The 22,485-nt window shown below is 46.6% G+C and overlaps 1 protein-coding gene across 1 annotated transcript; it reads right to left on the bottom strand.

Moving 5' to 3' along the window:
- Window positions 1-15,437: 15,437 nt before the first annotated feature.
- On the bottom strand, window positions 15,438-22,424 carry IL1RN (interleukin 1 receptor antagonist). Its single transcript, NM_174357.3, is given in 4 exon segments — window positions 15,438-16,970; window positions 18,078-18,190; window positions 19,759-19,847; window positions 22,288-22,424. Coding segments are annotated over 4 exon segments (525 nt in total). The 5' UTR covers window positions 22,398-22,424; the 3' UTR covers window positions 15,438-16,757.
- Between the last annotated feature and the right edge of the window lie 61 nt (window positions 22,425-22,485).

Here is a 22,485-nt window from a genome sequence, read left to right as displayed (position 1 = left end):
TAAACAGACCAATGTAATGGAAGTAAAGTGTCCAAATATAGTTCCACACATGCATGGTCAATTGGCATCATTTGGCGAAAGTGTCAAGGTAATTTAGTGAAAAAAAGAAAGTCTTTCTACAAATGGTTCTGGAACACCTAGAACTCTGTATTGTAAGAACATGAACTTTGGGACCTGTATCTAGAACATATAAAGAAATCTTTCAACTCAGTGAAAAATGGGCAAAATATTTGAATAGACATTTCTCCAAATAAGATATACAAATGACCAATAAGCTTATGAAAAGATGCTTGACATCATTCAGTTCAGTTCAGTTCAGTTCAGTCACTCAGTCATGTCCAACTCTTTGCGACCCCATGAATCGTAGCACGCCAGGCCTCCCTGTCCATCACCAACTCCTGGAGTTCACTCAAACTCACGTCCATCGAGTCAGTGATGCCATCCAGCCATCTCATCCTTTGTTGTCCCCTTCTCCTCCTGCCCCCAATCCCTCCCAGCATCAGAGTCTTTTCCAATGAGTCAACTCTTCACATGAGGTGGCCAAAGTACTGGAGTTTCAGCTTTAGCATCATTCTTTCCAAAGAAATCCCAGGGCTGATCTCCTTCAGAATGGACTGGTTGGATCTCCTTGCAGTCCAAGGGACTCTCAAGAGTCTTCTCCAACACCACAGTTCAAAAGCATCAATTCTTCGGCGCTCAGCTTTCTTCACAGTCCAACTCTCACATCCATACATGACCACTGGAAAAACCATAGCCTTGACTAGACGGACCTTTGTTGGCAAAGTAATGTCTCTGCTTTTCAATATGCTATCTAGGTTGGTCATAACTTTTCTTCCAAGGAGAAAGCGTCTTTTAATTTCACGGCTGTAGTCACCATCTGCAGTGATTTTGGAGCCCCCCAAAATAAAGTCTGACAGTGTTTCCACTGTTTCCCCATCTATTTCCCATGAAGTGATGGGACCAGATGCCATGATCTTCATTTTCTGAATGTTGACATCATTAGACATCAGAGAAATACAAATCAAAATGCCAGTGAGATACTACTTCACATCCAGTAGGCTGGGCATAATAAAAGAAAATAAGTGTTGGTGAGGATATGGGAAATGTGAATCCTCCTATGCTTCTGGTTCAGTTCAGTTCAGTCGTGTCCGACTCTTAGCAGCCCATGAACTACAGCACGCCAGGCCTCCCTGTCTATCACCAACTCTCGGAGTTTACTCAAACTCATGTCCATCGAGTCGGTGATGCCATCCAACCATCTCATCCTCTGTCATCCCCTTCTCCTGCCTTCAATCTTTCCCAGCATCAGGGTCTTTTCAAAGGAGTCAGTTCTTCGCAGCAGGTGGCCAAAGTATTGGAGTTTCAGCTTCAGCATCAGTCCTTCCAATGAATATTCAGGACTGATTGCCTTTAGGATTGACTGGTTTGATCTCCTTGCAGTCCAAGGGACTCTCAAGAGTCTTCTCCAACACCACAGTTCAAAAGCATCAATTCTTCAGCGCTCAACTTTCTTTATAGTCCAACTCTCACATCCATTCATGACTACTGGAAAAACCATAGCTTTGACTAGACAGCCATTTGTTGGCAAAGTAATGTCTCTGCTTTTAAATATGCTGCCTAGGTTGGTCATAACTTTCCTTCCAAGGAGTAAACGTCTTTTAATTTCATGGCTGCAGTCAGCATCTGCAGTGATTTTGGAGACCCCCCCAAAATAAAGTCTGCCACTTTTCCCACTGTTTCTCTGTCTATTTGCCATGAAGTGATGGGACCAGATGCCATGATGTTAGTTTTCTGAATATTGAGCTTTAAGCCAACTTTTTCACTCTCCTCTTTCACTTTCATTAAGAGGCTCTTTAGTTCTTCTTCCCTTTCTGCCATAAGGGTATTCATCTGCATATCTGAGGTTATTGATATTTCTCCCACAATCTTGATTCCAGCTTGTGCTTCTTCCAGTCCAGCGTTTCTCATGATGTACTCTGCATAGAAGTTAAATAAGCAGAGTGACAATATACAGCCTTGACGTACACCTTTTCCTATTTGGAACCAGTCTGTTGTCCCATGTCCAGTTCTAACTGTTGCTTCCTGACCTGCATATAGGTTTCTCAAGAGGCAGGTCAAGTGGTCTGGTATTCCCATCCATTTAAGAATTTTCTTTTTTAAAAAAAGTTAATTTATTTATTTTAATTGGAGGCTAATTACTTTACAATATTGTAATGGTTTTTACCATACCTTGACATGAATCAGCCATGGGTGTACATGTGTCCCCATCCTGAACCCCCCCTCCCACCTCCTTCCCCATCCCATCCCTCAGGGTCATCCCAGTGCACAGGCCCTGAGCACCCTGTCTCATGCATCAAACCTGAACTGGCGATCTATTTCACATATGGTAATAAACATATTTCAGTGCAATTCTCTCAAATCATCCCACCCTCGCTTTCTCCCACCGAGTCCAAAAGTCTGTTCTTTACATCTGTGTCTCTTTTTATGTCTCGCAGATAGGGTCATTGTTACCATCTTTCTAAATGCCATATATTTGTGGTGATCCACACAGTCAAAGGCTTTGGTGTAGTCAATAAAGCAGAAATAGATGTTTTTCTGGAACTTTCTTGCTTTTTTGATGATCAGACGGATGTTGGCAATTTGATCTCTTGTTCCTCTGCCTTTTCAAAATCCAGTTTGAATATCTGGAAGCTCACAGTTCATGTTCAGTTGAAGCCTGGCTATGCTGCTTGTAGGATTATAAAATGATCTAGTAAGTTTGGAAAGGGGTTTCCCAGGTGGTAAAGAATTTGGTGGCCAATACAGGAGACTCAGGTTTGATCCCTGGATCGGGACGATTCCCCTGGGGAAGTAAATGGTAACCCACTTCAGTATTCTTGCTTGGGAAGTCCCGTGGACAGAGGAGCCTGGCAAGGCTACACAGTCCATGGGGTCACAAAAGAGTTGGACATGTTGTTGCTCAGCCACTAAGTTGTGTCTGATTCTTTGTGACCTCATGAACTGCATCAAGCCAGGCTTCCCTGTCCTTCACTGTCTCCCGGAGCTTGCTCAAACTCATGTCCATTGAGTTGGTGATGCCATCCAACCATCTCACCCTCTGTCACCCTCTTCTCCTCCTGCCCTCAATCTTTCCCAGCATCAAGGTCTTTTCCAATGATTCATCTCTTTTCATCAGGTAGCCAAAGTATCAGGACTTCAGCTTTAGTCCTTCTAGTGAATTTCAGGCTTCATTTACTTTAGGATTGACATGACTTAGGGACTAAACAACAACGAGCTTTGGAAAACAGTTTGGTCATTCCTCAAGGTTAACCATAGAAGTATCGAATGACCTACAATCCTACTTTCTGATACATATCCAAGAGAAATAAAAACACATGCTCACACAAAAAATGTGTACACAAATGTTGATAGCAACATTATTCATGATAGGCTAAACTGGAAACAACCCAAATGTCCATCTACTGATGAATGAGTAAACAAAACACAGTAGTATGTCCATGCAATGCAATATCATCCAGCTATACTGCTCCATGATACTATGATATGGATTAACCTCAAAACATCACACTAAGTTAAGGGCACAAAAGATCACATATTGCATGAGCCCATTTATATAAAATGTCTGCCATAGGCAAATCTGTAGTGTTAGAAAATAGATTAATTGTTGCCTAGGACTGGGAGAAAGGGGAAGAGGGAGTGACTGCTAAAAGATATGGGGTTTCTCTCTGGGGTGATAAAAATGATGAAACTGTGGTGACGGTTGCACAACGCTACAAATCTATTTGTACAGTATGAGCCAGGGTTCTCCAGAGAAATAGAGCCAAGAGGATTTATTTATTTAGCCATCCATCCATCCACCCATTCACTATAGGAATTCATGCCTGATCTGGCATCTGCAAGCTGGAGAACAAGGAACTGACTGCTATGAGTCCCAGTCTGAGTCCAGAGACCTGAGAACCAGGGAAGCCCAAGTCTAAAGGCTTTGGCGTAGTCAATAAAGCAGAAATAGATGTTTTCCTGGAACTCTCTTGCTTTTGCGATGATCAAACAGATGATGATACTCTCAACTCAAGCAAAGAGAGCAAATTGTCCTTCTTATGCCTTTTTGTTCTATTCACACCCTTAGTAGATTGGATGATGTCCACAGGCATTAGTGAAGGCCACTTGCTTTACCCAGTCTACCCATTCAAATGCTAATCTCTTCCAGAAACCCCCTCAAAGTCCAAAATAATTTTTAAAGCTATCTGGGTTTACAATGGGGCTTGCCTGGTAGCTCAGACAGGACAGAATCTGTCTGCAATGCTGGAGACTCAGGTTTGATCCCTGGATAGGGAAGATCCCCTGGAGAGGGAATGGCTACCCACGCCAGTATTCTTGCCTGGAGAACCCCAGGGATGGAGGAGCCTGGCAGGTCACAGTCCATGAGGTCACAAAGAATTGGACATGACTGAGTGATTACTAACACTGTAACTAACTGCGTATCTGAAGAATTGGGGATTCTGGGATCATTTGGTGAGATTGCCCCAGGCACAGATGTTGATAGATAAGGAGAGGAGGGAAGTGGAAGGAGATTGGGGGATGGAGGTTCTGACAGACAGGAATGAAGGTCCCCCTACTGGGTCATCTGGAATTACTGGGTGGGGCTGGCTTCATACTAGGGGACAGTGAGGGGCTTAGGGGAGTTGGATCAGGACCCTAGCACCCATCCTGCACTTTGCTTCTGCAAGCTGGAGACAGCTGGAGACACTTGGGTTATAGCATTTTAATAATGCTTTTTTATATACAGGACATTCACACATGTTATTTAATTGTCCAAACAACTCTGAGAAGTATTATGATTTGGGTTTCTCAAATGTATATAATGAGCCTCAGGAAGCTTCAGTAGCTCCACCGAGATTTTTGTGGCTTTCACAACAGGAACATAGTCCCCTCAGGCCCCCATATCTACCTCAGGAGAAGGAATCGTTATTTTCCCAATTCACCCCCTAAGACAAGAAAGAAGGCAAAATCTGAACATACAAAGTAATTATGGGAAAATACTATTAATTTTCCGTGTGTTGGAACTGGTTTCCACTCCAGGCTGAGCTAGGGGGCGCTCTGTGTGATGTCTCCAGCACCTGGAATTGACGTAGAGCCCGTGCTCCAGGAATGGCAACCCTCTCCAGTACTCTTGCCTGCAGAGTTCCAGGGACAGGGGAGCCTGGTGGGCTATAATCCAAAGAGTCAGACATGAGTGAGGGACCAACAGCATGCTCCATGAAGAACATTTTTGAATTAATAATCAGGTACTGATATGGGAGTGGGCTTCCCTGATGGCTCAGCAATAAAGAACCTGCCTGCCAAGGCATGAGACTTGGGTTCGATCTTTGGGTCAGGAAGATCCCCTGGAGAAGGAAATGGCAACCCACTCCAGTATTCCTGCCTGGGAAATCCCATGAACAGAGGAGTCTAGTGGGCTACAGTCCATGGGGTCGCAAAGAGTCAGAAGATGAAACAAGCCAGGTGGATCTCTGGGGCAGAGTCTTCTAAGAAAAGAGAAGAGTAAAGGGGAGGTGCACATGAAATTAATGTGCTCCTAATGTGTTTACAGAAAGTTTTACAGGTACCCCCTGCTTTTGGAAAGTCTGCTTGACACCACTTCTTTTTACAAAAGATTTACAAAAAATTTACTGTTTTTGCCGATGGAATCCAAAGAGGATTTTTGCTTTTACAAAAAAAAAAAAAGGAGAAAACCAAAAATAACATCAGTGGTTGTTTTGTAGCCAGCTGTTACAGAAGCCTTAGCAGCACCTAAGCACCCCTGAGTTCCTTTCTTGGGAACTACACTCGGTCTCTCAGCAGTAACTTTGAACTGTATCTATGAGCATCTGTGCTTTATCTCAATTTATCTTGCGCATCTGTTAGCAAGATGTGTCCTAAGGTAATTGCTTCTTCACTTCATACCATTTAGGCTTAGGAAAAATTTTCATAGGAACTCTCTACTTCCTCATGGGGAGAAACCTTTAATCAGTTTCAGGTAAGTGGCCAAGTGCTTTGGGGATTGCAAAATGCAAAACACTTAGTCCCTTGGCTTCCCTGGTGGCTAGGTGATAAAGAATCTACCTGCCAATGCAGGAGACATGGATCCCGTCCCTGATCTGGGAAGATCCCACATGCTGCAGAGCAACTAAGCCCATGTGCCACAACTATTGAGCCTGTACTTGAGAGCTCAGGAGTCTCAACTCCTGAACCCACGTGCCACAACTACCGAAGCCTGAGGACCCTAGAGCTTGTCCTCTGCAACAAAAGAAGCCACCACAATGAGAAGTCTTCGCACTGCAGCTAAAGAGTAGCCCCTGCTTGCCACAGCTAGAGAAGAGCCTGTGAGCAATGAAGACCCAGCCTAGCCAAAATAATAAATAAATAATGAAATTATCTATCTATATAACTTAATGAGGGATGGCATAGATGGTCCTCAATGTCTTCATGGAAAAAGTTGCCCAAAAGCCTAGATTTGAAAATTGAGTAGGAGTTAGGTGGTGCAGACGAGTAGAGCGGGCACTCTGAAGCAGGGTGTAGGGTGGTGAAGGGATAGGGCTCAGATTGCTCCCACCTTGTGTGTGTGCGTGCTCTGTTGCTTCAGTCATGTCTGACTCCTTGTGACCCCATGGAATGAAGCCTGCCAGGATCCTCTGTCCATGGGATTCTCCAGGCAAGAATACTGGAGTGGGTTGCCATGCCTTCCTCCAGGGGATCTTCCTGACCCAGGGATAAAACCTGCATCTCTTAGGTCTCCTGGATGGGCAGGCAGATTCTTTAGCACTAGCACCACCTGGGAAGCCCAACCTTCTCACTTAGGATAGGCTATACATCTAAACATTACTGGCCAAGCCCTGCAGGAACTAGTCCCTACTCCCTCTCCCTGCTCCCCATGCTCCAGCTTCATGGCCTGTGATAAAAGGAAAGAAAATGTGCATGACCACATAAGAAACAGTACCAAGGAGAGAGAAGAAGGTGGAGGAGTGACTCCATCACGGCCCTTGGAGGGGAGTGCCTGACTCCAGGACATGGGAGGAAGGCCCTTGGAGTGAAGGTGAAGTACCAGAAGCAGCAGTCTGAGTTCACTGGCCACCAAGATCATTCCTCTGCTCTGTCTCTGAGTCAAGTTTTCTTAGTCATCCAATCTGTGTGGATTTTCCTTGGGGAGAGGATGCAGGCACGGCTGTTACCTCTATGGATCAACTCCTCATGGTAATGAGGGTCTTGACCTTTTTGTTTATGTATTATAGAGAGCACCAGACACCACCGACCAACATGAAAACATGCCTGTCTTCCTTGCAGACATGATGCTGGAACTTCTGTGTTGAGTTCTGGCAAGATGAGTGTGTGTACTCCCTTGGGTGGAGGTGGGGTAGGGTTCATTCCACATGTCAATCAATCATCCAGGTAAGAGGTCCTCAGCTAGAAACAGGACCACAGTTTGTTGGCTTTCTTTTCTTTTTTCTTGTTTAATTTTTGGCCACACTGCACAGCATGTGGGATCTTAGTTCTCCAACCAGGGATCAAACCCATGCCCCCTGTATTGGAAGGCAGAGTCTTAACCTCTGAACAACCAGAAAAGTCCCTGTTGACTTTCAAGTATGTATAAAAAGACCCTTAGAATCTCTTGGGAGAAGAGAAGCCCTTAGAATCCCTTTGGAGACTAGACATAGGTAAGCACAGACAACATTTGATGGATACTTGTCAAGGGTCAAATCCTACATGTAAATAGTCCAAGTCAGGATTAAACTGCAGCTCAATTAATAGGAGAAAAAACTTTCCCTGGAGGGAAAAAAACAGCTTTTGCTTAGGAAATCTTTAAAAGACTTGACTTTCACTCCCGAGAGCATGAATTGAACTATATATTTTTCTTCTCAAGATTTTTCCCAGAACTAAGATGGGAAGAGAATAATAGGATTATCTTCAGGAAAATGTTGACCCCTGGTGGATATTTCTTGAACTGCTTTTTAAACAACCACCACAGTAAGGATGGTAAACCCAGAGGCAAAACTTTCTTTTGAAAGTTGACCATCCCTCTATCTAAGTTTTCTCAGGCTAAGAAGCCCAATAGAAATAGAGTATTTCACTGTCTCTCCAAACTTTTCTGACAACTGAGTTTAGTATCGAGCATGTTGAGATTTGCCATTCTGACTTAGGGATTTCATAGTTATATGAAGAAAAAACACAAAATGTTTTGGTTTCCCCAAAATTTGCAAAAATTTTGCCTCGACTGAACACCTTCTATTAGAGCACAATCTATGCCCCCCAGAAGTTAAGCTCAAACTGTCTTAGACTGAGAAAATAGAAAAACTTCTTCTACTAAAGCTGAATTACCCTAAAATTGAGTTCCTCTGCTGAGTTTATGATTAATCTCTCCATCCAAAACTTTATTCCTTTCCCATACCTCTTCCCCGTCAAGATTGAAGAGTATCAAAGAAAAGCGGGTTCCCAGGACAGAGCCCGCCTCGACAGTGTTCCCTGCCTGCCACTTATAATGTAGGGAAAAAAATTAGCCTTATATACCTTTCTTGAGTTCCAGAGAAGAAATGTAATCAGAGGAGTGGGAATATACAGAAACAAAGGAAAATATTCAAGCAAGACAAAATAATAATAGTTTATTCATTAAATAAAGTCAAGGACTTTTAGTTTCTTCTCAAGGGCTAGAGATAATATTCTGAACCATATTCTTGAGCTATTTTGCAGACACTGAAACCCCCACCAGGTAGAAGAAGTCAACTGTATGCTACTCACAAGCACAGAGACCTCAGACTGGTTGGAACTAGACAGGTGATGATGTTGACTCCCAATTACCTCACGAACAACCAATCAGAAGAATGTTGATGGTCACAAGCTGATCACACACTCAGTAACCCTCTCCCTCGTGCGCGTGAAGTCGCCTCAGTCATGTCTGACTCTTTGCGACCCCATGGACTATAGCCCGCCAGGTTTCTCTGTCCTTGGGATTCTCCAGGCAAGAATACTGAAGTGGGTTTCCATGCCCTCCTCCAGGGGATCTTCCAGACCCAGGGATCGAAATCACGTCTCTTACATCTCCTGCACTGACAGTTGGGTTCTTTACCACTGGCATCACTTGGGAAGCCCAACTCTCTCTCTCACCCTTTCTTTAATCTGAGTATCACCCGCCGGACTCCTTACTGGGTGCCCTGCAATAAACACTGAATTTTCCTTCACCACAACTGAATGTCAGTAGATTGACTTCACTGTGTGCAGGTGAACAGAGGACCAAGTTTAGTTCAGTAACACCATCTTCAACCCAAATTAAAATATGGTCAAAAGATTCAACTGACTTCCTCTGGAGGCTTTCTCTGAAGTCAAGGACCATTTCCCTTCTTTGCATTTTAAGCCTCTGCCAGGCACCAGATACAGGTGACTTGGAAGAAGCAGCAGGGAGTCTTGGTGTCAGGGTCCTTGAGTCAAGAGCCTTCTGGTCCGGGGGGTCTTGGCGCTGGCACACTGATGCCCAAGTTTCACTCCTAGGCCACCCTCAAGCCAGTCTCTGGGAACTGGGACTGGGTGTTGGCATCATTTATTTTTAAGTTCTGCCCATGAACCTAATAAGAACTACAGATCCAACCCTTTCCTATTTTATGTGAGAAAATTGAGGCCTAGAGAGGAGAGGTCACTTGGGCAAGTTCACCAGCTAGTTAGTAAAGAAACCCTGACTATTCTGTGAAAGTCTTAAAGATTGGATCCGTGTGTGTTCAGTGTCAAATGTACAAATTACCTGTTCTTTGATTCTGTGATCTTATAGTGCAATCAGGCTGGAAGTGACAGGAAAAGACTTTTAAATTACTTTTTTCCCCCACCTGAGTCCCCCACCTCCTAGTCACCCTTGTCCTGCATTTTAATTGTACAAAGCCTCACTTTATTTTTAAAATATTTTATTTTAATTTATTTGGCTCCATCTTCGTTGCAGCACATGGAGTCTTTGATCTTCGTTGTGCATGCAGGATCTCTCTTTTTTTTTTAGTTGTAGCATATATGATCTAGTCACTCTTAAAGGAAATCAACCCTGAATACTCACTGAAAGGACTGATGCTGACACTGAAGCTTCAATCCTTTGGCCAGCTAATCTGAAGAGCCGACTCTTTGGAAAAGATCCTGATGCTGGGAAAGGATGAAGGCAAAAGGATGAGTTAACGACAGGGGATGAGATGGTTGGATGGCATCACTGATTCAGTGAATATGAACTTGGGAAAACGCCAGGAGATGGTGAGGGATTAGGGAAGCCTGAGGTGCTGCAGTTCATCAGGTGGCAAAGAGTTGGACTAGACTTGGGGAATAAACAACATGTGATCTAGTTCCCCAACCAGGGATCAAACCTGGGCCACCTGCATGGGGAGCATGGAGTCTCAGCCACTGGACCACCACGGACGTCCCAACAAAGCCTCATTTTCCTTGCTGCCCAGGCCCTGTGTTCTATCCATGAGCCAAAGATGGCCTGTATGTGTGGTCCTTTCTTCACAGCAGGCTGAGCTCTGTGAGCCACTGCCTAACTGTGTTAAGTATCACCCAGATAAAGAGATTTTGAGCCATTTCAAGCCCACTTGCTTTGCATATCCCAGGAAAGTATACCCAGCATTTGCTAGCTGGGAATGAGCCCCAGGTCACAAAATCCCCAAGCTGCTGCTGTCCTTTGGAGATTTCTGACCCAGAGATTCCCAACTGCGCTACAGAGTGACATCACTTACACACACAGGAGCCCCTTCCCCCGAGTCGGCTTGCTCTCCTCCTAAGTAGAGACCCACTTCTGTGTGGCCTTTGGACAGACCCCTGCTGTGATGTACCTCCTGAGAAGCGTGTGTGCTTGGTCAGTCACTCAGTCATGTTCAACTCTTTGCAACCCCCTGGACGGTAGCCTGCCAGGCTCCTCTGTCCATGGAATTTCCCGGCCAAGAATACTAGAGTGGGCTGCCATTTTCTGCTCCAGGGGATCTTCCCAACTCAGAGATCAAACCCTGGTCTCCTGCATTTCCTGCATCGACAGGCGAGTTCTTTACCGCTGAACCATCAGGGACGCCTAATATAGCTTGTGTGTGCTACTGCCACCTGATGGTCAGATCTTTTCATTGCAAAGCCTCCTAATCCTTAAACCTCCTCCTAACAGAGTCCTTTCCCTTTTGCTAGGCTTCTTTCTTTTTATTTTATTTTATTTTTTAACTTTACAATATTGTATTGGTTTTGCCATATATCAACATGAATCCACCACAGGTATACACGTGTTCCCCATCCTGAACCCTCCTCCCTCCTCCCTCCCCGTACCATCCCTCTGGGTCATCCCAGCGCACCAGCCCCAAGCATCCAGTATCGTGCATCGAACCTGGACTGGCGACTCGTTTCATATATGATATTATACATGTTTCAATGCCATTCTCCCAAATCATCCCACCCTCTCCCTCTCCCACAGAGTCCAAAAGACTGTTCTATACATCAGTGTCTCTTTTGCTGTCTCGTATACAGGGTTATTGTTATCGTCTTTCTAAATTCCATATATATGCGTTAGTATACGGAGAAGGCAATGGCACCCCACTCCAGTACTCTTGCCTGGAAAATCCCATGGATGGAGGAGCCTGTAGGCTGCAGTGCATGGGGTCGCTAAGAGTCAGATACGACTGAGCGACTTCACTTTCACTTTTTACTTTCATGCATTGGAGAAGGAAATGGCAACCCACTCCAGTGTTCTTGCCTGGAGAATCCCAGGGATGGGGGAGCCTGGTGGGCTGCGGTCTATGGGGTCGCACAGAGTTGGACACGACTGAAGTGACTTAGCAGCAGTAGCAGTATACTGTATTGGTGTTTTTCTTTCTCGCTTACTTCACTCTGTATAGGCTTCTTTCAAAACTTCCCTGGTCCAAGGCTTCTGCCTGCTCAAATTTTCTGACCAATACAATACATTAATCCCTACTGAGATGTCAGTGGCTAGTTTATTTATTCATCAAATGTTTATGGAGCACTCAGTATCTCCCAAGCTGAGTTCTTGGGATACGGACATGTCACTCAGTTGTGTCCAACTCTTTGCGACCCCACAGATTGTAGCCTGCCACGCTCCTCCATCCATGGGATTTTCCAGGCAAATACTGGAGTAGGTTGCCATTTCCTTCTCCAGGGGATCTTCCCAACGCAGGGATCAAACCCCAGTCTCCCACACTACAGGCATACTCTACCATCTGAGCCACCAGGGAAGCCCATCTTGGTTTATATCATGGAACTAAACAGAAGAAAGTTTTGTGTGTCTGGCATTCTAGCAGCTTGAGGATGGCTTAAAGCTTTTCCTCTTTTAAGAACACTTCAGGGACTTCCCTGGTAGTCTGGTGGCTAAGACTCCATGCTTCCAATGCTGGGGACCAGGGTTTGATCCCTGCTCAGGGAACTAGATTCCACATGCTGCAACTAAAGATTCAGCATGCCATAACTAAGACTGAGTACAATCAAATACATGATTTTTTAAAAACTATGTTACTTGTATCAGTTCAGTTCAGTCACTCAGTCGTGTCCGACTCTTTGCAACCCCATGAATCGCAGCACGCCAGGCCTCCCTGTCCATCACCAACTCCCGGAGTTCACTCAAACTCATGTCCATCGAGTTGGTGATGCCATCCAGCCATCTCACCCTCTGTCGTCCCCTTTTCCTCCTGCCCCCAATCCCTCCCAGCATCAGAGTCTTTTCCAATGAGTCAACTCTTCGCACGAGGTGGCCAAAGTACTGGAGTTTCAGCTTTAGCATCATTGCTTCCAAAGAACACCCAGGGCTGATCTCCTTCAGAATGGACTGGTTGGATCTCCTTGCAGTCCAAGGGATTCTCAAGAGTCTTCCCCAACACCACAGTTCAAAAGCATCAATTCTTCAGCGCTCAGCTTTCTTCACAGTCCAACTCTCACATCCATACATGACCACTGGAAAAACCATAGCCTTGACTAGATGGACCTTTGTTGGCAAAGTAATGTTTCTGCTTTTGAATATGCTATCTAGGTTGGTCATAACTTTTCTTCCAAGGAGTAAGCATCTTTTAATTTCATGGCTGCAGTCATTTTGGAGCCCCCCAAAATAAAGTTACTTGTATAAGCATATTTAAAAAAAAAAACAAACACCTTGTTGCTCAAAGTGTGGTCCATGGTATAGCAGCTGCAGTATCATTTGGAAGCTTCTGGGCTTCCCTGGTGGCTCAGAAAGTGAAGACTCCACCTGCAGTTCAGAAGACCCAGGTTCGATCTGTGGGTTGGGAAGATCCCCTGGAGAAGGAAATGGCAACCCACACCAGTATTCTTACCTGGAGGATCCCATGGACAGAGGAGCCTGATGGGCTATTGTCCATGGGGTTGCATAAAGTCCAACACAACTGAGCGACTAACATAATTGTCACCATTAGGCCTGGAAGAGTTTTCTGACTTGAACTTCCTCCTTTTACCATGATTGAAAATATCGCAACACTCACACTTTTGTCACACACAGAATTTCACTCATATTGTCTCACTTTATCCTGTATCATCCCCATGGAGCATGTGGTTCCTTCCCTGTTACACAGGAGGAGGAGAAAGCTAAGGTAGGGCAACCTCATTATCATCTTAGGATCCAGCATCTAGACAAAATCTTAAAGATTTTCTCCAGTTAGTTGCCTTTCATCTACTTGGTTTCCTTTGTTTTCAGCATCAACATCTCCTCTTCAAAAGCCCTGCAGGGAAGTTGAGTTTGGGAAGCAGAGGGCTGGGTGGGAGTGGGGTTTTAGGGTTTGAGCCCAGCCTTTCAGCCTCCCCTCTATGGACTTTGTTTCCAGGGACCTCAGAGAGGCATGCATGGAGCTCTGTTTGGAAAACTCTAATCTAAATCAACACTCTCCTGGGACAAGGAGGAAGTAGGCCTTAAGGAGAAAGGCGACGTGGCCAAAATCACACAGCAGGCTCTGGACCCAGCGGGGTCTGACTCTAGGAATCCCCCACCCCCACCCTGGAACCAAGCCCAGAGGTCAGCATAGTCCCAGGAAGGGACAGCGCCCCTTGCTGGCCCAACTCTACTTAGTGGAGATGTGTTTGATAAACCATCATTCTTATAATCCTTCATTTCTATCTCATGGGGTCAAATTCAACATTCCACCTGTGACTGTTTTTTGTAATCTTATTTATTTATTTTTGGCTGTGCTGGGTCTTCGTTGCTGCTCAGGCTTTTCTCTAGTTGTGGCGAGCAGGGGCTACTCTCTATTTGTGGTGCTCAGGCTTCTCATTGGGATGGCTTCTCTTGTTGCAGAGCACAGGCTCTAGGGTGAGATGGCTTCAGTAGTTGCTCCACATGGGCTCTGTAGGTGTGGCTCCAGGGCTCTAGAGCACAGGCTCAATAGTCGTGGCTCTTGGGTTTAATTGCTCTTCGATGTGTGGGATCTTCCTAGATCACGAATGGAACCAAGTCTCCTGCATTGGCAGGCAGATTCTTTACCACTGAGCCACCAGGGAAGTCCTCCACCTGTTAATCTCACCATTTCCCAGATGCCCCCTTCCCTTAACATACCAGGATGGAGGTGTGGGGGGGGCAAGGTTTTTTATTTTTAGGCATTTCAAAACTGTGAATATACCATACACACAGAAAGCCCCCAACCACATCCATGCCAAGAGATAGAATGCTGCCTGGCCTCTCTGGCCACTGCCCAGCTTTCAGGTAGCGCATCCTTGCTGCTCTTAGTGGGCACAACTCTTTCTGCAGCCCTCTGCACAACCACTCCATCTGTCTGTTTTGAACTTTATATAAATGAAATTGTGCTCTCAGCATACTTTTGTGATTCTTAAACCCCACATGATGTCTATAAGATTCACCCATCTTGTGATCACAGCCAATTTTGTTTTATCCATTTTCTTTGCTGTTGAGTGTGTATGAATGAATGTAGATGTATGAATGTACATGATTTATGTGAATTGAGTATGTATGAATGACTATACATGTATGAATGTACATGAATAATTTTATGTGTACATGATTTACGTGTTAACTCTTTTCTTTAATAATTTTATATCTATTTATTTATTTGGCTGCACTCGGTCTTAGTTGTGGTATGCAGGGTCTTCAATCTTCATTGTAGCATGTAGGATCTAGTTCCCTGATCAGGGATGGAACCTGGACCCCATGCACTGGAAGTGTGAAGTCTTACCCACTGGACCACCAGGGAAATCCCCATGTGTTCATTCTTCTGGGGTAGGCATTTAGGTTGTTTATAGTTGGGGGCTATTGTGGATGATGCTTCTGCAACCTTCTAGCAGAGAGATCTGCTCTTCTGTTCTCCAAGGAGAGTGAGACCCCAGGAGAAAGGGACTCAGGAGAGGTAGCCAGGCCCATCCCAGGGGTTTAAAAGACCTGTCCTTAACCCACCCCCACTTCCAGTTCTCTTTGCCCCAAGCTCAGCAAGGCCACAGATGATGAGGTTTCAAGTTTTTATCTTAAAACAAAGCTTAAGTCACAGAGAACAGGACACTTTCCACTCAACATATACAACACACATTCACTGAGCACCTGCTGAGGCCAGGCTGTGTGCTCGGCCCCAGGGGAGACCTGAGACGGGGGAGGTCACAGTCGCTGCTCCCAGGGGCTCACAGGCTGGTGAGGAGACAGACAGGGGCACATCTTCCAAACAAGTCTCAGGGAATCAGAAGTGCTAAAATAGTCAAGGAGTGATTCATTCCTCCCGGGAGGTCAGGAGAAGCCACATTTGTGTGGTGTCTTGGGAGCAGGGGGACTTTTGATGAAAGGGTTGTGGGGGGTGGCGGGGGGCAGGGGGACAGCACTGCAGGGAGCTGCAGGAGGTCTGGAGTGGAGGGCGTGCTCAGGGCCTGGGCCAGAGGTTCTAGACATCCCAGAACATTCCAGAAAAAAAACAAAAACTAGGAGACCAACGCATTATGCCAACTTTTCATTGTTACAGGTTGAAAAGTGAAAGCGTTAATTGCTCAGTGGTATCCGACTCTTTGCGACCACATGGACTGTAGCCCTCCAGGCTCCCCTGTCCATGGAAATTTCCAGACAATAAGAGTGGAGTGGGTGGCCATTCCCTTCTCCAGGGGATATTCCCAACCCAGGTACAGGTTAGGGCATCACAAAAATAAGAGATAAAAAAGGAAATGCTATCATCTCCTTTCAACATCACTTCCTAAACATGGGACTATTTTAATATTCTACTCCCTTCCAGAAAGGACATAATTTCCAAATAAAAGACTCTCTTTCAAAGTTGGTTTAATTTAACAAAAAGATACTAAGAATTTTTTTTTTAAAAAGAAAAAGATACCAGGAAATCCTTATTTCCCATTTTGCTACAGACCCTAAAAATCTTGCCCCTGGAGTAGCACCACTTTGCAAAACAGAAAATGGAAGCCGCTTAGGGGGAGGGAAGTGAGCGCCTGGGGATCTGGGGTGAGAAAGGAGGCAGAACTGGAGCTGGCCACAGGGTGTGGACTTTATCCTGAAGACACGGGCCACCCTGAGGGTTTTGAGTAGGACTGGGGTTCCATCTGCACTTTAAAAAGACCTTGTGGAGGGAGGCTGGGTGGAGGAAGGCTGGGTGAACGGAGGAGGTTGGAGACTGGGTCTTGTTCCCAGGGCTCTTGTACCTCCTTCTGAAGGTCCCCCCAGCCAACGGCACCCTGCTGAGCCCCACAACACCCAGGAGACCCTGAGCAGAGTGGACAGGCATCTCTGGAGTCATGGACGTGCTGGGACTGGGGACAGGAAAGGCTGAGCACCATGACTAGTCCTGCTGGAAGTAGAACTTGGTGACCTTGAGGGCCTCTGTGGGCATATTGGTGAGGCCCACGGGCTGGTCGGCCTCCAGTGATGTGCAGAGGAACCAGCCGGGGCAGGCAGCTGACTCAAAGCTGGTGGTGGGCCCGTTGTCGAAGCGGATGAAGGCAAAGCGCTTGTCCTGCTCCCTGTTCTGGTTCAAGTCAGTGATGTTCACGGCCTGGAAGTCAAGAAGAAGCAAGTGAGGGCAGAGGAGCATAAAGGTCCTTGCAGCCCACCTGGCCATCTGGCTGCCCAGAGTAAGTGCTGGGGAAATACTGGCCTGGCAAAAGTGTCCTGGGTCTCAGGACAGCCTGATACAAGAAGGTTGTCCCATGCTTACACCTTGATTTGGGGACATCTGGCCACTGTAGCCTTGGGTCAATATGTTTGACAAGCACATGGTCCCATCAACAGAGACCAAGGCCTGTGGAGGCTGGACTCTGTCATGTCTGCACCTCTGAGAGACGGGAGAGTGCAGCAGCTGGGAAGGGTATGGCAGTCCACATTATTTACAATATCCTGGTCATTGCTACTCCACACAAAGCAGGCAGTCACTTTCCACTAAAGTGCCTGTTCACTAGTGGACAGAAAGGACAATGCCACAGTTACAGCCACTCTCATTTGGGTTAAGATTTCGTCCAACAGTCCCCTGATAGAAAGCTCTCTTTTTCCAGGGCTGATAGCCCATTAATGTTGCACAGGTGCACAAGGCCCTAGAAGGGAATGCCAACTCATGGATTCGAGTAGATAAGGGCTGGAAAAGAATGGTCCCAAAGGTTGGCTTTACTGGAAGAGGGCAAGTCCAAGTGGGTTAGTGGCCCTTGGGCAAGAGAGTAACACACAGAGGCTGAGGTCCCCAAAGGAGCCATGCCTCCTGGTGTCCTCATCCTGGAAACCCCCTCTCTCATTGAGGCTAGACTTAGCCACATGGCAAGCTTTAGTTAACTGGACATTAATGGTATGATACAAACAAAAGTTTAGTAAGTGCTTGCACACTAAGGCTTGCCTTTTTGGAGTTATCCCTCTTGGAAACCAACCACCATTCTGTAAGGAAGCTTAAGCTGACAACTGAAATCAGTGAGACCGTGTGGAAGGAGAACCTGGAGGATGAGCCCCAGCCAAGCTCCCTGCTGAATGTGGCTGCAGGAGGGAACTCAGTTACGCCATGGGGCACAGATCTGCTCAGCTGATCCTAGTCAACCCCCAGAATCATGAGAAAGAACACGCTGTGCTTGTTTTAAGACACTGAGTTTGGGGATGGTTGTTGTCTGAGGCAGGTCCTTACCTCTAACTTGAGCTTGATCTCATCTCCAGATTTTACACAGGCCAGGCACAGCTTCCCCCCATGGATCCCCAGGAACATAGTATGGGGTTCGATGGGTACCACATCTATCTTCTCTGGGGAAGAACAAAGGGGAAGTTCAGGTTGTAGAGAAGAGGAGGCAGAGATGGAGAAGACACAGCAGGCTGGACTCTCCCTGGGGACTTTTCTGTTCCCCTAACTAAAATCCTGGGCTTCCCTGGTGGCTCAGTGGTAAAGAATACTTCTGCAATTCAGGAGACAAGGGTTTGATGCCCACGTCGGGAAGATCCCCTGGAGAAGGAAATGGCAACCCACTCCAATATTCTTGCCTAGGCAATCCATGGACAGAGGAACCTGGAAGGCTACCATCCATGGGGTTGTTAAAGAGTCAAATACAACCTAGCAACTGAAAAAACAAGCAGATTAAAACCCCAAGGTCAGAAGGACAGTGAGACCCCATCTTCTTGGTCAGGATCCAAACAGAAGATTAAACCAAGCACATTATCTAGCTATTCCTCAAGGACCAAGGTGCCTAAATTCTGCTCCAAGTGATTGCTACCCTTCCCTTCTTTCCCTGGACTTCCCAGGTGGCTCAGTAGTAAAGAATCCACCTGCCAATGCAGTAACGCAAGAGACAAGGGTTTTATCCCTGGGTTGGGAAGATCTCCTGGAGGAGCAAATGGCAACGTTGCCACTCCAGTACTCTTGCCTGTAAAATCTCATGGACAGAGAAGCCTAGTGAGCTACAGTCTATGGGATCACAAGAATCGGACATGATTGACCACGTGCACACACCCCCTTCCCCAGGACCCCTGTCCTCTAGGTCCACAGGTGTGCTGCCCATGGGGCCCAGTACATGATATCATGAGTGGGGCCCCACGGCTTGGTCCACAGAAGCCTGGGTGGGTTTGAACCCATTTTTTTCCCGTGGTGGTCTCCATGCACTCATTGGGAGTGAAGACCTCTGTTTCTCTGTGCTTTAACATCCTTATTCGGAGAGTTACCAGAGGACAGGAAAAGTGGGTCTCACACCCTTTTAGAGTGAGGAAGGGGCAGAGAACAAGAATGGGGATCATGCCATTCTACTATACCAGACTACCCAACAAGGACGTGAAAACATCCTAGAGGGCTGGTGCTGGAAGAAACCCATATCCTATCAACCAATTGCCCTTCTCTTACTAAGGGGAAAACCAAGGAACAGAGTGAGTGAACCTTGTTCAAATTCATCCAGGTTGACATGGATCTGGAATATGACTCAATGTGGTGTCCAAGATTAAGAGATATAACCCAGCCTGTGGATGGTGTATTAGTTTTAGGTGGGAGTGAGAGTTTGAACACACAGAAACACGGGCTTCCCAGGCACTAGAGGAAGAAAAGGGCTGGTCTTGCCTTCTGGGCCCTGCCCTCCCATTTATGGCCCGGGGATCATGGTGTCCATAGGTGGTGGCTCCCAACCTAGGTTCTACCTTTTCTATCTTCTTGAGGCTCCCCTCATATGTGTCCTTCAGTGGCCAGGCCTCTCTAGCTTCAAACGTGGCCACAAAGAACCAACAGGGATTAAGACATGGTACCTAAAATTCCCAGGGTCAAGCCACAATGCTGCAAACTCCTGGGCAAAGTGACCGGTGCCCACTCAGCATTGACCTTCCTGGCCACCACTCACCCTCTAATTTAGTATTTGGTCCTTGCAAGTATCCAGCAACTAATTGGTTATTCCTCAGGTAGAAGATCTTCTGGTTGACATCCCAGATCCTGAAAAACAGAAGGACCCAGCTATAGTGGACAGCTGCTGAGTGCCCAGCCCCTTCTCTGTATTCCCCAGAGTGTGTTCAGTTTTCTCCCAAGGGTGTGGAATTAAACACACCCATAGCATGACTGTGAAGTCTGAGGTCAACACTGGTTAAGAGACAGACCCAAATCCCAGATCTGGTAGGCCATGTGCCTGCCTTCTACCCCTCTTCTCACCTTGTTTCTCATCCTCAGCTTCCCAAGCAGCCACCTCCTACTTCAGCAAAGCAGACTCTAGATTAGGACCATTAATAAACTTCCTGGGTGTAGACATGTTCTTTGTCTGCACCATCCAATATGGTAGCCATCAATCACTTGCAGCTATTGAGACATGCAGCTATTGAGGTCTTGAAATGTGGTATGATTGAGGATCTGCATATTTTCTAATTTTTTTTTTTTTTTTTGGTCACACAGCATGTGGAATCTTAGTTCCCAGACCATGGATTAAACCTACACCCCTTGCATTGAAGCACAGAGTCTTAACCCCTGAACCACCAGGGAAAGTCCCCAATTTTTTATTTTCTTGTATGTTTTTATGAATTTAAATGAAAATCTCAAGAGTCATCTGAGATTAGTGGCCCCCACAGCACAGAGCTAGAAGCTTCAAGGGTGAGGCCCCATTGCAGCTAACTCACTCCAAGCCTTAGACCATGAAGACTTGTCCCCAAAGTCTGTTCCCTACTGACAAGTCAGCTTCCCTTCCAGTTCACCCTGTGGCCTGTTTCTGGCTCCCTGTTTTTTCTTCTTGGTGAAGAGCCTCTCTGTCTGAGAGCAGGGCTTGTAGCTGTGAGATGGAGTAACAGGGCCCCAGCCAGGATGTGGACACTTCACTCCCTGCTGCCCCCATCCCCCAGCATGACCTTGGACCTGTGCCTCATCTCCTCACCTGTGAAAGGGGCCTGGCAACACCTGTCTCATCAGGTGACCTTGAAGAGCCCATGAGCTCAGAGAGAGGGGGTCAGTCAAACCGTAAAGTTCTTGGCTGGAATGAGCTTTTGACCTTTCATGACTATTCTTAGCTCCTGGATGAGTTGAATTCCATCTGAAAGGATTAAATGTTCCTTTCTAGAGGCCTTCTGGAGATCCCAGCCAATGGGAGGAGGTCAAGGCAGACCCCTGGGAAGGGGAGGGGCTTCTCTGGGACCCACACAGGCACACAGAGTCCCAGCCTGTAGCCTCAGGCAAGAAGAAACAGAGAGGGGCGCTGTGGACAGGACACAGTCCAGAGCTCCAGAATGATGGTTAACAGTTCCTGATTGTGTTGGTACATCAGGCGGTCCAGCTCCCCTGGGGGCTCAGTTTCCCCATCTGTGACTTGGAGTGAATTCTAACCCTACCTGCATTACAAGGTTGTGAAAGCCAAAGGCACAGATAACATTGTGACAGTGTTTTGTGTGACACTGTTTTGAGAGCTGGAGGGTGAGGTCATCCCGACAAGTCCTGGGACATCGGAGCCCAAAGGCCACATGAAGACAGCACTCTGTTTTAATCACCATCACAGCCTGCTATTTTTACAGCAGGGATGGTGACACCTCACCACATTCCTGACCCAGTTTTTAATCATCGTAATAGTTTTCAGGAGCCTGATGGGCTGCAGTCCATAGGATCGCTGAGAGTCAGACACGACTGAAACCCCTGCCTACCACAATAGTTTTCAGACACTTTACTGCTCACAAAACACTCACAATGTTTTCCGTGCCTTTGGCTTTCAAAATCTTATAATGCAGGTAGGGTTAGAATTCACCCCAGGTCACAGATGGGGAAACTGAGGCCCCAGGGGAGCTGGACCCTCTAATGTACCAACACAACCAGGCGTTGTTAACCATCAGTCTGAAACTCTGGGCTGTGTCCTGTCCACAGTGACCCTCTTTGTTTCTTTGTCCAGAGCACTCTCCCAGGCTTTAGCCTCAGCATGGCTCTGGGCACGTTTATGTCACCAAGATGCCTGAGCCCCTGGGCAAGTAAGTCAGGCTTCCAGCCAAGCTTTGCACATCTGGGAGATTTTTAAATACAAGTGCCAAAGATCACAGATGTGGCAGCCAACCTTAGTTAGCTAACCTTAGGCAGCTAACCCTAACCTTAATTATTAATGGATGCTTAATGGCTCAGACGGTAAAGCGTCTGTCTATAATGCGGGAGACCCAGGTTCAATCCCTGGGTGGGGAAGATCTCCTGGAGAAAGAAATGGCAACCCACTCCAGTATTCTTGCCTGGAAAATCCCACCAACAGAGGAACCTGGTAGGCTACAGTCCATGGGATCGCAAAGAGTCGGACACGACTGAGCGACTTCACTTCACTTCACTTCACTTCACTTTCAAGCCCAAACCCAGGGCAGCCCCAGACAGCTGTGTCCTGCCTCGCTTTTCTATCCCTCCAGCCCCACTTCCCTGGGGTCAGCCTTACCTGAAGGCTTGCATCTCGCAGCGTCTCTTTCCCAAGGGGTGGCAGGCTGTTTCTGAACGGAACAGGAAGAGGAGAAGACAGATTAGGTAACCGTGGATGTAGATGTCCATCCTGTGACCTCGAGGCGATGGGGGACTGCCATTTCAGACCCAGAGGAGCTGCTTATAAAGAAAAGAGTCGCTCACCCAGCCGGGCTGC

Source organism: Bos taurus, chromosome 11 (genome assembly GCF_002263795.3).
Source record: "Bos taurus isolate L1 Dominette 01449 registration number 42190680 breed Hereford chromosome 11, ARS-UCD2.0, whole genome shotgun sequence".
Taxonomy (NCBI): Eukaryota; Metazoa; Chordata; class Mammalia; order Artiodactyla; family Bovidae; genus Bos; species Bos taurus.
The sequence above is the reverse complement of the archived record's forward strand: the minus strand, read 5'-3'. Positions and strand labels throughout refer to the sequence as shown.